This window comes from Ambystoma mexicanum, chromosome 3q (genome assembly GCF_040938575.1).
Source record: "Ambystoma mexicanum isolate Mex_15411 chromosome 3q, UKY_AmexF1_1, whole genome shotgun sequence".
NCBI classification, from domain to species: Eukaryota; Metazoa; Chordata; class Amphibia; order Caudata; family Ambystomatidae; genus Ambystoma; species Ambystoma mexicanum.
Window position 1 is genome coordinate 161,934,710 of NC_090926.1, and position 18,782 is coordinate 161,953,491.

The 18,782-nt window shown below is 43.7% G+C and overlaps 1 protein-coding gene across 1 annotated transcript in view; it reads right to left on the reverse strand.

The window, feature by feature from the left end:
• The window catches only part of CELA1 (chymotrypsin like elastase 1), a 62,394-nt gene extending 62,207 nt beyond the window's left edge, over positions 1-187 (reverse strand). The window contains exon 1 of the mRNA XM_069652821.1: positions 125-187. Coding sequence (XP_069508922.1) covers positions 125-164 — 40 coding nt within the window. The 5' untranslated portion in view covers positions 165-187. The remainder of the gene's footprint in view (positions 1-124) is intronic.
• Positions 188-18,782: the final 18,595 nt, after the last annotated feature.

Genomic DNA, 18,782 nt, shown 5'->3' on the forward strand with positions numbered 1-18,782 from the left:
CCTGCTTGGAAAGGTCTTTACAGAAGCCACAGACCGCAGAGGGCAGAAGAAGGATTCAGCAGAGGCACTCACTCACTCACTCACTCACTCACTCACTCACTCACTCACTCACTCACTCACTCACCAGCAAGGACGAGGGCAGCGAGGGCCACGAGCCTGAACATTCTGGAAGAGCCGAGAGAAGACCTGCTCTGAAACTCCCACTGCTGCCGCCCCTCTTTATAGCCGGGACACCCGGTAGGTTTTCTGACCCCGCCCACATGCTGACGCCTGGGCATGCGTCCCCCACACCTGCAGCTCTGGGAACGGGCGCAGGTGACGTCCCAGGATACATGTTCAGTGCCATTCGCATATGTGTGTTTTTCCTCTGGAGGGAGCTAATTTTAAACTCCCTGTTGACTTAAGGACATATTGCTGCATGCTGGCGTGAGGCAGGATGACAGCTCCTCAGTGGGCGCTTCAGAGCTTGGGAAACTAATACATTGTACCAGCTCTGCATACTGTTTACAGTTGGTCCAATGAAAGGCCTCACAACTTGCCCTTTGTGTCATTTGAAAAGAAAAATGCAACAGAATCAAGAAGTCTCATTTGCCTTATATTAAGTCAGGAGGCTTTTAGGTGGACCTGACGGATGTACCACCAAGTGCAAAGTGACAGGAGGGACAATGGGAAGCTCATGGGGCCATGACTGTGGGTCACTTGGGGCAAACAACTTGATCACTGGCTTTAGGGCTGTGGGAGGCAGTAGATGGGCTGTTCCCTCTACCCCCACCCCATGTTAACAACTCTTAAAAACATCCTCACCTAAATACATCTACTCGCTGTGAATTGCTGTCTTCTGGAACACCTCTTGAATTCCTCTCGCATGCCACCGAGAGCAAACGCATTGTACAGATGTTTCCTGCTGATTAACCCACCTTTGTAATGTGTTAACATCTAATAAACCACAATTGGAATATTTTACCACCAGACAAAACTCTCTCCATACCAGACTAACCATCACTGCTGTAGTAACATCATTGCTTTCACCAAGAGCCCTTATACTCTCTCGCTGTGTCTTGCTACGTAGGTCTTCCAAAATCGTCCCTTTATTTATTTCGTTTTTTGGTTAACACACTTAAAACCGTACCCGAGTTAGGTTTCTAAGCGCGGATCTAGGATTCAAACCTCTGTTGCTCTGCGCGGTCTTGCTTCCAAGACCAGCAAGTTGCCCCTGTGGTATTCTCCGTTCATCTCTGGATGGTGAGCAGCTTGCCATCAGTGCACCCCCATCGACTACGTCCACGCCTTCCATCTGAGCACTCCTCTTATCCTCCTCCAGGTTTGCTGAGAATGTCTATGTTCCTGTGCCTTCTCTTCTTGCAGGTCATAAAGAATAATCTGCGCCATATGTTGTCCTGGTATAGATCAATGAGAAGCCTGCCCACTGCCCACTTCTTTGATGCACTTCTGCTGTAGGGTTGTTACCCCCTTTTTGCACCTCAAACCTTTTGCGCGGTGCTCTCCCACTGAAGGCTAGATATTCCAGGGGGCTCTCTTTGAGACAGTCAGCTCTTCCCTCCTTCTGTAGGGGCACCCTTACTGGCTGTTGTAACAAGGGTTATTCCTTGTGATGTCACCTCGCTTAGTGCGTTACCTGCAGAATGTTAAGGGGGTCTCAGGAAAGAAGTGAGGCCTGGGCATATTTGCGATGGTGGCTCCCTTGTCCAGTGCATAGGTCATCTTCCATCTACACTTTTCTTCCCCCCCCCTGTCTGCCTCAGCTCAAAAGGACCCCAGTAAGTCCTCATGCGACTTCCCATGATGGTACAGGGGCCTCTTTGGAGGAAGTATGTTCTGTTCTCCTGGGAAAGGTATCAAGGCAACCCAACAGAGAACAAAACTACATCCTGGGAAGAACTGCCATGTAGTGTGGGTGGTACCCCCAGCACCAGGCACAATACCCAAATGGTTACAGTGGAAACCAAGAGGACATTGGGTGGTGGCAATTTTAACTGTGTTTCCTCACTTGACTATATCAGTCCAGACATAGCTTTATATTTAACCAAACTACTGCCAGCAGACAAAAGAGTATATGCAGTTAAAGGTATTTTGAACATGGACGCCAGACCTTTTAAAGGCAGCCCATAGCTGCTGGTATTAATTTGATTCAAGCTTTCTCTTTTAGGGCAACCGCATGTCACTCTGTAGCTTCAGTTTTATAAAACTCCCATTGCTGCTGCTCATGTGTCAGTACACAAGGCCCAGCAGAGTGCATGTGTTCACTATACTTTTCGTCATGGAGTATTGGAAAGTGAGGTCTGCATAGCAGAGCACACTTTCTGGGAGAGAAACCCAACATCATTTCGAATACCCCCCTTGCAGATAAGATTCTGTCACATGGAAGTCATCTTTCTTACTGTCCCATCTCTTTCCCTTTGACCTTCTCACCCAGAAGCCTGAAACACTTCCTGTTGAACATGGCCACGGCCACTGCCTCCAGACTCAACCGTCTAAACATTTGCCATCACCTCGCACATCACTCGCCTAAAACACTTCTCTACTCTTGTGCTCAGCAAACTGGAATACTATCCACGCCTCTATTTCCAGACTAACCACCCAACCCACCTCTCCTGCTTTCCGGACACCTCTAACTAATTTGAGCGCGCAAAGGTACAGCCCTCAAGGTGTCAATGGTATAAAAAAAAAAAGGTCTCTGTTTTTCAGTCCCTGTCTCTGGTATGCATTCTGACCGTTACCCCGTCACCACCCAGTAAACGCCATTTAATCAAACACATTATTCCCATTTAAAGGCACTTTACCTTACTACTGCCCCCTCTCTCTCTCCCTCATTGCCTGCTGTGTCTGTGTTTTCTCTTTGCATTAACACCCTGTTCTTCAATAAATACAAAGGGGCTACTGGATTTAATAGATGGAAGCTTATGTATGCTTATATGTATGCATACAAAAGTATATGAAAAGTAAGTCTTTTGCACATCTGGGGTTTGAGAGCGTGCTCCCCCCTTACACAGAACCCAAGATCTTCTCGCATCATTACACAGTGTTATTATTACCAGCTATAATGGAAATCATGTTATGTATGTCAGAGGATGAAGCACCATATTGGATCAACCAAGATTCCAATTCTGACATAGATATCACACAGATCTCTGCAGCAGGCCTTCCACCCACTGAGCTTTTCTACCCTTATTGCACTGCATATTAGGCATATTAGAGTATATGCTGTGATGAATCCAACTAATTCATCCCTTCTCCCCAAGGTGAATCCACCCCCATTGAGGCTAGGGAGGTGAGCCCACTTCGCAGCACCCTCCTAAGGGGTTTGGGCAAGTGAGACCTCACTGGGCGTGACTTCCCCTTTGGGAATGAGGGCTCCCTGGGTGTAATGAGAACCCCTGTGACATCTACACTCTATGTCTATATGGGAGGCCACAGAAGTTGTAAAGGTGAGAAGGCATTTTTGTTTGTCTGACACCCCTGCAGAACCCTCCACAGATTCAATATCATACAATTAACTATCTGTCACCCCTCGTTGCAGAGACTCCTATAAAAACAATGAAGTGCTCACCAGGAGGTGGAGATTCCCTGATGCCAATCCGAAAGGCAGGGGAGGAGACACGCAGAGCGGGCATTGCTGCTGGAGCGTGGAATGTATGCAGCCTATAGGCAGGACCACAGAGAGGATGTGTTGGTTCTGGAGCCTGCTAAACTTCACTGAATACGGGAACGCTATGTGCAAAAGCTCATCAGCTCCCATACAGATAGACAGATAGACAGAGAGAGAACCACCAGCAGAGAGACCCTGAGATGTTCACCACAACAAGAGGCTCTAATGTAGCTGACAGGGACAAACGACGCCGCTACCAGAATCAATGACCCTCCTTGGCGGAAGTGCAATGGGAGAACAGGTATGTGGCCGCACAAGAAGAAGGGAGGTCGAACACTGCAGGGTAGCCCAAACGCAGAGTCATTCACCGGCTAGAGGGCCCGTGAACAACGTGAGCCAGGACCGAGGTGTCCGAAGTAGTAATAACACTGAGAGCGTGTGGAGCCATATTGAAAAGTCCCATAAGGAGGAAGGGATGCAAACCCTGCCAGACATAGACAAGAGAAGCCCTGGGGTTAGAGAACCCAGGAATAACCTGCACAAGGGCTGAGGAGTCCCGAGGAACATGAGGACTGATATTAATACTGAACCCACGAGAACTGAAAAGTGAAATGCCCAAGCTACCCTGGAGTGTGATGGCTCTAGTGAGCGTGTTGGGCCTTTAGATACACCATTGTTGGCGTGGGATAGATTGAGTACCCCATTGGATCTAAGCAATGAAACCTTGGTTGAACTGAGCCTTCCTTTTTGAAACTTGAAAACCTTTTAATGAACTGAGTGACTTGCTAACCAGTGGAACTGAGACAGACTTGGATTTTGAACTTTTTGATTTCTTGTTTTGGAAGATGATGTGGTGACCCAGGCCAGGAGCCATGTCCTGGGATGAACATTTGATTCTGAAGACTGTCTGCAGGAGAGGGGGTGACGTGTTTTCTCGTTTGTGTTTGCTTTTTATCTAGTGGTAGGGTCAGTTAGTTGGACAGGTTAGGACAGAGGACTGATTTTCTATTATTTTTCATCCTGACGAGCACCTTCGTTTTTAGGTGCTAAGAAGGGAAATCCCTTTTAGCAATAGGCCATGTGAGGCATTTTCATTTAATTTGAATAAAGGTTTATCGTTGAACCATGTCTTCTGGTTCGACTCCACTCTCTGGTACAACACAATGCTTATACATGCATACATTACATATGAACAAACCCCACTAATCGATCATTAAAACATATTTGGACAAATTGTTTTTGACCAACTTTGTGAATGACTGAATTAGTTGCTCATGATAAATGAGTGGCACTCACCAGTTTTAACATATACAAATAGGTGTTTACGATTTTTGTATTTGACAAAATCAAATGGAGTATGACGCTTTCATTTCTATGTCACATCATTTTGCTGGATTGCTTCACAATGATTTTCTGGATATTAATTTTCTCTGTTGCGCTCTTTTGCCCTTTCAGTCTGCAATATACCTATTTTGCCTAACACATTTCTTGGTTATTTTCATTTAATTTACTAATTTTAAAGTTAGCATTATTAAACACAACATATAAGTTTGCCATTTTAAAGACAACAATAGAAAAGCACTGTGCATTGCTGGAAAACTAAATATGGGATGGGTGGAGATGCAGACGAGTGCTTCAATTCCAAATTTGGAACCAGGAAACATAGGTTCAAATCACGGCTTCCTGTGAAGAATCCTCTAATACCCAAGAACTTTTTCTATGAGGATGACCCTCCAATACCCAAGACCCTTATGGCTTATTGTTGGTTGAATGTTCTGCCCGTGGAAGAAGTAAAGAAACCTCTTCTTCATATTGTTCTGGTAAAAAAACCACCTATGACAATAACACACCCAGATCCACCACAAAACCTTTTGCTTTTGAGGTACCTTTATGTAAAACATTGAAAATAACTATATAAACCATGTGTCCAATGACACCTATGGATTTTGACTCCCAGAATCCCTCAGGTAATCAAATGTAGAAGAAGAATGAGTTTGAACCAGGTAACAAGCACCTGAAGCATAACATGCAGTTTTTTCCAAATCACCTGTGGCGGGATAATTTAAACTTGGCAAGCGCATTACTCGAAGAGGCATTGCAAGAGAAGATGGTGATCCTGTGTGGAGGCAGCTTGCAGTGGCGGCATTCTCCATTCTGGGACCTGAAGGGAAGCAGGCGTGTGATTGCTGAGCTGCAAAGGAAGCCGGAAGGGCGTCTGCACACTTCACTGTGCAAAGCGGGTGAAAGCCTCACACAGCAGAAGCACAAACTAGACTGAAGACACTGGTGAGAACCGGTGAGTCAACCCGAAACCGGTGGGGACCCCGGGGCATGCTGGCAACCGCACCAAATGACAATATGCATGTAATACCATTGTTAAAATTACAAGAAGAATGTTTGAATACAGAAAAGGTAAAGTACAATCCCCCATGAGTTATGGATGCATGAAATGCAAGTGTGGGGCAAAACTTAAAGGATAGTTCCGGGACTTTTTTTTTGTTGTCCCTACGGTTCGGCCATGTGTTTTTAAGCATAACTCGGTAGATCGTAGAAAACTTTCCTATGGACCTTACCCGACTTTTCGTCCATTATCGCACTCGAAATCAGCCGCCATTTTCTGATAATCCTATCATTTCCCCCCATCGCCCTGGCTCACCTGCTTTTGCGGCACTAAATCAAATCCCCCGCCCCTGAAACAGACTTTATCAAAACATTCATATTCCCCGCCTCTATCCGTGACGTGACTGTGCTGCATAGGCAAACGCGCCCAGGCGTCTTCTACGCGACTCCACACAGAACCCGGAAATCAACACAGATTAGCTCACAACACAGGGCGCCACAATTCGGAATATGAAACTGTACTTTTAAATCAAACCGCAAGATTGTAAATTTGGTAAAGTACATTTATTTGACATCAAATGTTTTGAGAATATTCAGCGATTTTCATTTTTATTTGCTCACGTTCCAAAAAGTTCGTTTTGAGGCACGCGATGTTCCTTTGCTGTACACAGGGTCTTAGATCATCTCACAATACAGCGCCACAATTCGGAATATGAAACTGTGGTTTAAAAGCAAACGGCAAGATTGTACATTTGGCAAAGTACATTTATTGGATATCAAATGTTTAGAGAATATTCAGCAATTTGCATTTTTCTTTGCTCTCGATCCAAAATAGTTCGTCTTGAGGCAAGCGATGTTCGTGTGCAGTACACAGGGTGTTGGTTTACGATAAAATAAGCTCTTCGGTCGCACTGATAATCGCATGTCTGTTCCAACAACGAGGCACTAGGCCACCACAACGGTCTGTATGTTGCATCTAGCCGTTAGTACCGCGTAAGGGCATACTTGTACTTGGCGATCGTCCCATAAAATGGTCAGGGTGGTAACGTTGTTCACGCGGAGAAGCAACTGGCGGTTAAAAAAGCCATCCGCCGGTGTCTGGTACTCGTGACACATACAATAATAAATGATGTACCTGTTTGAAAAACATAAAAAATGAAATTAGTCTCACCATCAGATCTTTATTAAAATTATTCATTTTATATATTAGGTCAGGAAATTATTTCATAGCTAGGACAGTGCAACTGGGTATTATACGTCAAGGGGGGGCTGTAGGATACTGAGACAGTCCCCCAGTGCAGGGGTTGACAGGGAGGCAGTGCAGGTGGAGAGTGGAAGGGCCCAGGACCGAGGTCGCAGACAGTGGACCAGTTGTAGCAGGGGAGAGGGAGAGAGAAAGCAGAAGCAAAGAGGAAGGTTTTGAGGTGCTTCCGTAAAAGGAGATGGTTCTCCTCAAGATAGTGCGCGGTACAAAACAATATGCCACATAGAACGAACAAGTACAACTTAACCCGTCTTTAAAGCTACTGTATAGTAATTAAATTGCGGTATAAACTCATCTAAAGAGTTACTTACATTATATTTGCATTTTCTATTGTGTCTGTGCGTAGGGCAGCCCCGAAATACCACTCCTTCTATGCCGACGTTATTTCTTCTAATGAACGAACATTAAATGGCTTTCGTTTCTGAAATTTTATTCATTATCGTTTCTTACGTTATTGCACCACACCCCCAAAAAGAAGTCTTTCGGGATGGTCCCGGCCTGTCAAGGTCAAATAACAATAGAACCTTATACTGAGTCGTGGGCCATTCCGGCACCCGAGCAAAAAATCAAAGCAGCTGACCTTCACTTTGAACGAGCACACATTCCTAGTTAACTACATTCAGTGTAAGGCCATTTCACAGGACTTGAAATTTACACTCCATCTTTGCATTTTGTCTGCGTGCTTTGCAGCCCCATAGAACCATAAATACGGATACATTCTATATTTTTTGAAAAATGATTTATATTACTGTTTGGTTTAATTTAATGCGCAAATGAACAAGGTTGGATAGACACATTGCATGTACACTGAGCAATCACTTTTATTTACACAATACATAGCTACACATATTCAATGGGCCTGCGACATGAGGAGACTCGAGAGCAAAGTCACAGGTGACACCCGGGTGGTTCACACTACTGCACGGTGAAGGGAGGGGCAAGGGTGGAGAGACACATTGCATGTACACTGAGCAATCACTTTTATTTACACATTACATAGATACACATATTCAATGGGCCTGCGACATGAGGAGACTCGAGAGAACAGACAATCAAATGACAATCATTTAAACCGTGATGTGTATTTCTCAATGAGCTCTGCTTTAGGTGGACATGGAACAGAGGCAATGTTGGGTGGCAATGCAGTTGTCCCCTGCACAGGTTCGTTCACAACTCCATGTATGTGCCTATCTACGACATCAACAATAAGTCTCTCAATAAACTCATATTGCATATCCTCAAACACTGGTTTGATCACCCATTGTTTACTTCTTTTAGTGAAGGCCTTATTGTAGCGAAGCGTCCCTAAAGTTCCGGTCGTCCTACTTTGTTGACGGCCAACATTATGGTTATGTGCCAAGACCGCTAGAAGAGTCCGATTTATCATGCCCTCCATGCCAAAATGCAATCGTTTTGGCCTGTACTTTAGGCACATATTGTGGAACACCTCCAAATCTCCTGTGTGGCAGAATTCCGTGAGTCCCCTCAAATCTCTTGTTATAGTTTTATCAAATACAATCTTTTCAATGGCTTTGTGAGTGGGTGATGAAGGAATCAACCACTTCTTCTTCCGTGCCTCCTCTGTGGACAAATGGCCATGTTCACAATTGTGGAAATGTTGGTTTGTGGTCCAGTGGTGAACGTTGATACAGTGTAGCATTACTGACCGCCATTTTTCCAGTAGAATTTCCAACGACCCTCCACATGTTTTTGAGCTCCACCAAAGATGGTTGCTGATTGACTTGGACCACTGTGAAATACCTTGCATATCTTTTTTTTTACCTGCAGCCGACATTTTTTTATTGATTGTTTTTGCAAGATGCCAAACGTCAAATTGGTGATTTATATTTTTGTACTCTTCTCTCATTGTCTTGGCAATTGAAACGTGTCTGTCCGTGGCTATCAGGTCGATCACCATTCCCCGCGATTGTAGTTCTTGCAATGATGCTACAAAGCCAACTTTCTCCATGGCCACTGAGGATGTACTTTGTGACACCTGCACGACCACCGAACTCACAATTTTCTTACTTTCCATGTCCTGAAAGTGGTAGGTGCAGTACTTGGCTGAAAATCCTGGGCTGTCGCACTGTACATCACCGGCTAGCCTGAACCGTTTGCCCGCGAATGTACTATCAATAGACATTTTTTCCATTCTCCAAGCTTCGCTAATGGCTGGAAATAGATAATCGGTTTGGTATTTGTAGAACTGAGTTTTCGCAATGAAATGGATTCCCACAAACTGAAAGAAAGACTCTAACTTTTTAAAACTTGAACCACTAAAAAGTGCAGCCGCTGCACAAAGTAGATTGCCTGCTGGCAGTTGCCCCAGCATGGGTTGTGCAGACCATGAGAAAGGATGATATTTTGTACAGGTGGCATGTATTTTAAGGTTAGTGCCTCGAATTGCACGAGTCACATTAATCAATGGCTCCCCACATACTTCCCCACCAACCGAATGCCCACATTTCATCCGAATAATAATATCAATCAAACAACTATCGAATACAATGAATTTGGCCTCTTTCCTTATACTGTCACTCTGCATCCCAGCTGGTTCGGCCTGTAACGTTGAGGACATGTCACTCACATGAAAGGTAGAATCTCTGATATCGTCTTCCGCTATGTTCAGTGATATTGATGGTGTTTCATTGTCGTCCACTTCATTCTCTTCCATTGCAACATCTGTTCCTTCTCCGGCGATGGGTGAATAAAACAATTTCTTCAACTTTCTCGCGGTCTTAGTTTTTGCGGGTGTGGATTCTGTGAATTGATCTCCGACTGCATCCGAACTACCAGGAGGACATTCACTATCAATGGCTGGTGGTGGTATAGCTCCATTGTCAATCACTTCATATTCTTCCCATTGGCACGATGCATCTCCAGTCTCAAGTCCCTGCCAAAAGGTTTGACAAGCAACATCTCTCGTTCGCTTCACTGTCTGTGTAGATCTAGTTCGTACACCCACTCGCAACTAGAGGACAGATTGGAAAAGGGATGTTCAGTTTAAACACAACTTACAGTATTGAACTATTAACAGTGAAAAACAACATAATATAGTGACCAGGACACTAACCTTCTTTTGCTTTCTTTTCTTTGAAACTTTCTTGCCTCGAACTTCAACATCAGGACGCTGTTGCTCCGACTCGTGTGTGCATGTCTCCACTTCCTCTTGCGCTGCAACGACTATATTTTCATGATAAGCACATCCATCACGCACTGACGCTCCATCGACTCCCTGAAACATAGAACTTTCATTAGTATGTATAATAATATTGAAAACACAAAATGTACTTGGGGACCAATACCCACGTACATCTCAATAGCAAAACACGAATGAACGCTTTGTGTAGAACATTCAAACGACAATTATTCACGCATTGTTGATCTAGTTAGATGGAACTGTCAAGATCCATACCTCGGGCTCCTCATAGACTTCCATTGATGATATTATTGAAGATGATGCTTCAGTAACTCCCTGAAACGCAGTAATTGCATTAGTATGGTTTTCTATTTTGTTAAAAAGAACATACACTTTGTGCAGGCGTCAACGGCTCATCTAAATAGACCTGCACAAATGATCAGTTGTCTAAAATAAATAATGGATATCTAAATATGATTCGATTTGCTCGATCGTTGGAAGTGTCACCACCCAGAAATCTGCATCAACTACTAGGGGTGATGTTCTTGTAGAAGAAGCTCCGTCATCTCCCTGAAACATAGTACTTGCGTTAATAAAGAAGGAAGTATAGCGGATGTAATCACGTCATATGATCTCGCTTGATCGAACTGTCAATATCCATACCTCGAAATGCATAAGAACATCAAGGGACGATGTAACTGCGGTGCACACTTCTGCAAGCTGTTGCGCCGACCCGTAACTGCATGCTCCCCCTTCTTCTTGGAATAATGCTCCATCGACTCCCTGAAACATAGGACTTTCATTAGTAATGAACACAATATTGAAAAAAGAAGACACATAGGAGGGCGACGACAGAAGGACATATCAATGGCTAAAAACGAAAGAAACATTGTGTGTAACAATCACGCTACAAGAATGCAAGATCTGATGATCTCCATCGATGGAACTGTCCGGAAACGTACCTCGAGCATCTGACTGACATCAACGGTTGTCGTCAATACGTTGGACTCCTCAGCATCTCCCTGAAAGACAGTACTTGCATTATTTTGGATAACAATAATTATAACTGAAAACAAAGACTAGAGGACGAGTACAAGGGTGTACCATTAGGTAAAATAATTACACGATAAATTAAAACTATTGATTTACATGCCTAAAACAAGTCAGTGGCAGAATAGCCAAGTAAGATTACCCGATAGGCGCTTGAAGTGGCTGATGACTGCAATAACGACACGGATGGAGAATCTTCCGCCTTCATATTGAGTGGATACATAAATGGGGAAATTATTGTTAGCTAATGCTACACACTACCGCAAGGCCGAGAGATAAATACGTAAACTTGACTCACCAGTGGAGGGATGTGGACGAATAGAGTGGGAATAGCGGTTGAGAGCAATTTTCGCCTCGCTCGCGGTGTGTTCTTCTTTATTAGCAATGATGTGGAGTACATGTCTGAGCTAAAGTGCCTGCTGCAGATGCGGTATCGATCACCCCTCTTGTCCGCAAAGACTTCTAGGACTCTACTTTCAAGCTCAGACGGTGGATATCCGCAATATCGGACCCATTCTCTTATCTGATCTATTGTCTTAGGGAAAACATGCATTATAGTACCTTCAGATTTATTTATGGGTCTTCGAAGGGCAACCGCCAATGGAACAGGCAGGCATTGTGGAAAGTTCTGAAAAGTAAAGATCAACAATTCTCTATGAATACCAATGTGTTAAAAAATTAAATGACACATAAAAGGTTCAATGCAAGGTTCGTTTTGGTTCTTGGAACTATACACGTTATTCACATGCGGATAAGTATTTGAATAACTTTAAAAAAATAGAAAAATAATTTGACTAAACTCAGAACATCTGACTAGTTCCTTGCATGTACTGTCTTGAACGAAAAGAAATTGGACGCAAAATGATTATGGTACATGGCCTTACCTTGACGAACAAACAGTTAGATTCCGGGATCAGAGTAGTTTCTTGTCGTAGAACAGGGAGCAGTTCACAGGTTGCAAACTGACGAGTTTCCTCGAAGTGGTCACGGAAGTTCACAGAGACGAAGAGCAGATAACCAGCACCTTCACGGGTTGACTAGCAAAGCGCAAAGAAGTTCTCATTAGAAATATGAAGTGGGTTATAAAGAATTCGAAACAGGGGCGTGTTTGTGAATGAATGACGTGTATATGTCGTGGCATTATGCGGTTTGCAGGGGGCCGCCCAGCGTGAGGGGGATGCTTGGCAGGAGACACGGGTCTGGAGGTAGACATGGGAACAACAACCCATGCTCTATAGACCACTTTGAAGTGTACATGGTCTTTGGCACCTCTTGGCCTTTATCGCTCCCTGACAGCTCCACTTGCCAGCACAAGTACCCCGGTGCGAACTGCCTTTGATAGGGCGGCGGGTGGATTGGGGCGGTGGTCGTGCAGACAAGACACAGGAAGACTCGTGAATGGAGACACACTTATGTGGATTGCAGGGGGGCGTCCAGCGTGAGGGGGGATGCTTGGCAGGAGACACGGGGTCTGGAGGTAGACATGGGAACAACAACCCATGCTCTATAGACCACTTTGAAGTGTACATGGTCTTTGGTACCTCTTGGCCTTTATCGCTCCCTGACAGCTCCACTTGCCAGCACAAGTACCCCGGTGCGAACTGCCTTTGATAGGGCGGGGGGTGGATTGGGGCGGTGGTCGTGCAGACAAGACTCGTTTGCCGCAGGGCCTCACCAAGGAGAGGCCATCTAACTGCATGTAAGAGGCAGGCTGCAGGATCTAGTACATGGAAGGCAGGGGGGTGAGTTTATAAATACCTCACCGTCCCAGGAGAATATATGGGTGCAATTCACCCTGGAGACCCTGGATGCCTAGGCTTGATGCCAACCCGCAAAATAACATATGTATGTCTGCTGCATATGGGTTCAACGGTTATGTGGATTGAAGGTGGGCGGCCAGCGTGAGGGAGGATGCTGGCCGGAGACATGTGGTGTGACAAGACAAGGCACAGGAAGACTATTCAATGGAGACACACTAGATTCATTTAAAAAATCAAAACAACCATTGTTAAAATATATGTTGGGTTTTATTTTAGATCTTAATTTCAATTGAACATAAATAATAAACATTACACATTGTAAAGTTCCGGTTGCAGCACATCCAGGGAAAATCCGCGGTATTGTCCACTGTCGCTGGGGAAATGTTGTCTAATGGCAAGTACCGCACAGGCAGGTATTACTCTCCGAACGCGGTGTCCGAGCCTCCCGTGAAGCCACCAAGTGAAGCAACGATAGGCCACCAGCCTGTACCACCTGTGAAAATGAAAGATGCAAACTGTATTAAAATGACAAAACTTTCTTATCACTGTCGATCCAGGTAAAAAATGTCATTCTGCTTTGAAAAAAATTCTATCTAGAAAATGCACAATATGGAACCAATTTACATGCATTCGAATGATATGTAGATGTAATTTTATATGTGGGAGACGACCATGACATAGTAGTGGCATCACTGACATCACAACCAGAGTATACTTACTCGTTACTCGGATTACGCGGACGAACAGTGCCGCGAAGTTCGTGCATAAGCACCATCATCATCCTCAACACGGTCCGTGAGAGGCAGGCTTCCCTGAACTCTGGCAGCTCGGTGATGCATTGCGGACTTGGCTCGCTTTCCGAAATGTAGGCCAAGCACCCGGAATTTTCACGGCAGCAGCAGTTCTCCTCCTCAGTTGGCATTAGCTCGCACCGATTGCACGTGCACCAGGTGGAGACGCCGTCCATGCGACATGGTCCAGGCTCTTCATCCGTTGACTGGTCCTCCCAACTGCCGTCCGAATCCCCATCGTTTTCGCGTGCTTGCCTTTCCAGTAGTTCTTCCTCGGTGTACTCGGGCTCGTACATATACAGCATTATTGTAGCCATTGTGTGGTAAAGAAAGTAAAATAATTTACAGAGATGGTACAGCTGTTCACAAGGCCTAGAAGCGGCGAAGGTAGCTGACCAGAGCACAGAAACGAGTCACAGAATACTCAAAGTAAAACAGAGAGAGTAATGGAATCGAAAATCTGCTGCTGTGTGTTGTGAAACGGTGTGTTTATACTTATTGAGGAAAGAGGCGTCCTGCCATTTCCATGGCGACACTTCATTAGCTGAAGCGCAGCGATTGTTGACACGAAACGTGCTTTGGCGTTGGGAAATGGGCGGTACGCGTCTGCTGATGTCAGGCTCAGGGGCGGGGGATTTGATTTAGTGCCGCAAAAGCAGGTGAGCCAGGGCGATGGGGGGAAATGATAGGATTATCAGAAAATGGCGGCTGATTTCGAGTGCGATAATGGACGAAAAGTCGGGTAAGGTCCATAGGAAAGTTTTCTACGATCTACCGAGTTATGCTTAAAAACACATGGCCGAACCGTAGGGACAATAAAAAAAAAGTCCCGGAACTATCCTTTAAACAAACCTTACCACAAACATATATAGTAAGCAAAGAGCAATATAAACGATATTGGTGATACAGAGATACTGTGAAATACATAAGAGGCCCTAGCAAGGCAAAACACCAGGAAATTGACTGCATGAGAAATCCTGAAAAAGCAAGACCCCAGGTAATTGAAAGCATGAGAAGTCCTGGCAAAGGAAAGAAATCAGGCAATTGAGTTATGTAAGAAGTCCTAGCAGGAGAGTATACCAGGCTAGTGAAAACAAGAGAATTCCTGGCAGTAGAGTAGACCGGGCAGTTGGCATTACATAAAGAGTCATTGCAGTATAGTAAATCAGGCCGTTGGAATTGCATAAAGAGTTCTGTCAGGGGAGTATACCAGGCAATTTGCAAAGCTTCCAGAGATACTAAAGAAAGACAGTGTTTTGTAAACCAAGGAGAAATGTATGTTAAACAAAGCCTGCCACAGAACCGTTTAAACAGGAACCTTGTGAATCAAGGAGAGCCACAAAGGAACTGTTAATAAAAGAGACATGTGCCATCCTCCTTAATAATCCAGGGGGAGGGGTCTACCCTCTTGATCCAAGGACTTCTGCCATGGAGAACATTTCATTTGTTGCAGCTATTCTCCTTTTCAGCTGTGAACACTTTTGCCAATATCAAGTTGAAGACATTTCCTTGCACATTTTTATTGTTTAGTTTTTTAGTGTGAGGGACAGGATAGGATGTTTTGGACACAAGGATGGCTTTTCAGTTATTGGCATCCTGACACAGACAGATCTTTAGTTTTGATTTTAGGTAGAGAAATTCCGCTTTAGAATAGGATCAAAGAGGCATTCTTGCAACCCATTATTATTTAATACATTCGTTTGTATGAAATGATTACAGCCTTGTGTCCAGCTTTCATTTATGTCCCCTCACATTATGCACTTAACCAACGTATGTGATCATGGGTAAATCAGTTTACATTTCTGTGCTTATTTACCTTACCTGCTAACATTGCGATTACCTAGCAGTAATTCTTTTCAGAGCAAACCATAGAAATGGTCTCACGTATGTATGCATGGCTTAAAAGACTACAACAGTGCTACCTATACAATGATACCACACACATGTGACGGTGGCTGTGAGCCAAAGTGCCTGCTATTTACAGCAGGTAAGTTAAATAATTGATACCTACCAACCTGAAGACTGGACAATACCAACTTTCCAATGATCATGTATTGTTTGTAACTAAGCTATGTAACCTTGTAACGCTCCGCTTGATGCCTAAGGGCTTAGCATGCTTTATAAATTGACAAATAAATAAATACTGTAGTGTTTGTTGTCTGGGAGACACATGGATAAAACCATCCAGAATTCAGTAAAAGAGGCATGCATTTATGTGATTATGACTAGGGTTGGCTCCCACCAGTCCACAAGTATCCTGTAAAAAATTCCTGACCCACAAATATATGTGGGTCCATTAGGGAGTGGTCGACCAATCCTGACATTCCATACTAACCTCCCCAACCTTAGTAGTGGTGCAGGTGTTGCCGACCACTCATTTTCTTTTTTTTAAATGTGTTTATTGATGAGTTTGCAAATACAGTACACATTAGTCATCTTCATGTAATTCAACCAATACATTAAAAACAAACAATGCAAACAAACAAACATACCCAATGCTTGTCAGTTAAAGGTTATATGCTGCTAGTCTCTGCTCAGAATCCTGGCGTGTCTTGTTTGGGTCAGGTAAGTGGTGCGCTATTAGTCTTTCAGCTATGAGGGCTAGGTTCAATGTATACAACCAGAATACACATAAGATTGCAAATGTGGGTCCAACAATGTCTGAGAGGAGAGTTCACGGTGGTCTGTCAACCGAGGGGTAGGAAACAGTTGAAAAGTACTTTCCATACTTCAAAATTAAGTACAGCATCCCCCCATGTGTTTCTGTTGTCTCTCCACGTACAATAGTTTCAGCATTGCACCATCGCTTAAATTCCCTGTACCATGCTTCAAACCGTGGGCCTAGGCGTGATTTCCAGGTCATTGTTATGCTTTTCCAAAAAGCAGGTGGATCCAGCTTCCCGGTTCTAGCTGTCAAAACTTGGAACTCAATGCCCCCTGCGCTTAGAGATGAACATTCCTTCCTAGCATTCTGTTTCAAAGTGAAATCCTGGCTCCTCACGCCAACCACCCCCTCCTGAGCCAGACCGTCTCTACTACGCACTGCTTGTATATTTATGTAAATATTGTAAAAATGCCCACCTCATTATTTTCCACTGCGTTCTACCTGTACATTTTAGGATACCTCATCGTCTTCCTATTATTTATTGTAACTTCATCCTGTACTGTACCATATCTGTATATTTGTTTGTACCTATTGTACCTCATTATCGTACATCATTATGTATAACCTGTATGTAACTCTTCCTTAAGTCAAGCGCCTTGCTACCTCAGGGTTTAGCGTGCTACATAAGCCAAACAAATCAAATCAAATCAAATATCTTGGCCAGTATACAGGTTATGTCCATGAATTTGTAGGTATGTTTATGCTTGCTCAACCTGGGGTATGCACCAAGTAAACAATTCAGCGGGTTCCATTGCAATATTTTAATCCCAGTTCCTTAATAGGTCTGTTTAAATCGGGACCAGAAACACTGTATTACAACACACTCCCAGACCAATAATTGTTTAATTTTTAGAAAACAGGCAGAGCCATATATGATCTTCAAACATATATCCTAAGTCAAATTCCCACTTCAGATGTATTAGGCAAATATTAAATGTTGAGGTTAGCATATTATATATTTTTGAGGCTCTAACCTCACCGGTCATGGTTAGCTGTAGCAGTCTGAGGGCGTCTGGAGAAAGAATCTCGTAGGAAAAGTGACCAAGTGCATCAAGACAGGAGTTGATTAATTTATTGTAAAACTGAAAGTCAGACTTGGGTATGGGAAATATGGTAGAGAATTGCTGGAAGGAAAGAATATAAGGACCATCTATAATGTGTTGGATGAATCTGATTCCTTTTTTGATCCATGCTTTGCGATTAACATCTTTTTATTTATTACTATATTCTTATTATGCCATAGTAAAGGGGTAAGGTATTTATTGGGAGTTTTGGTATGGGGGAAGAGAACTGTTTGTAGGGCTAACACAGCTGCTTTAATAGATTCCAAGATGTTCTTAGAGGTATGTTTAAATATGTATATATAATCAGTAATATTGTGTGGATGAACTGTGTGTTTTTCCACTGTACACCATGTAGGGGTATCGGCGAATTCGGGATCTGTGAACCATTGGTGAGACTGTTTTATGAGAAATGCAGAGTGAAATAGCTTAAAGTCAGGGAATCTAACACCTCCCATTTCATAAGGTGCTTTAAGTTTAGTTAGCGCAATTCTTTTGCTTTTTCCTACTCCCCAAAGAAAATGTAGTAGTATGGAATATATAGATTTGAAAAAGGAAAGGGATGGTGGAACGGGGAGAAGCTGAAGATAATTTAGTACAATAGGGGATAGCATCATTTTAATTGTATCCAAACGCCCCCACCAGGAGAGGTAAAGGGGGGACCAGTAACAATTTAGTGTTGAGCTTGATAGTTTCTTGGATAGTAGGGGCAAAACAAAGTCCTAAGTATTTGATGGAACCACTGCACCATTTGAGGCTGAAAATGTCGATGTCATGCTTGAGGCAGTAGGGATTTAAGGATATAATTTCTGATTTTTGTCTGTTTAGTTTATATCCTGATACATGACCAAACTGAGATAGTGCATCTAAGAGGTTAGGCATATGAAGTTTGGGGGTTTTGATTAAGATAAGAATATCATCAGCATATGCAGCAATTTTGGTAATTGAGGCACCTGCTTGAATCCCCCGGATATTTTTGTTTGATCTTATTAATTCCAGTAACAGTTCAAGTGAAAGAATATATAATAATAGTGAGAAGGAGCAGCCCTGCTGCGTGCCTCTGATCAAGGGAAAGAATGAGGATGTTTGTCCATTTAAATAGATG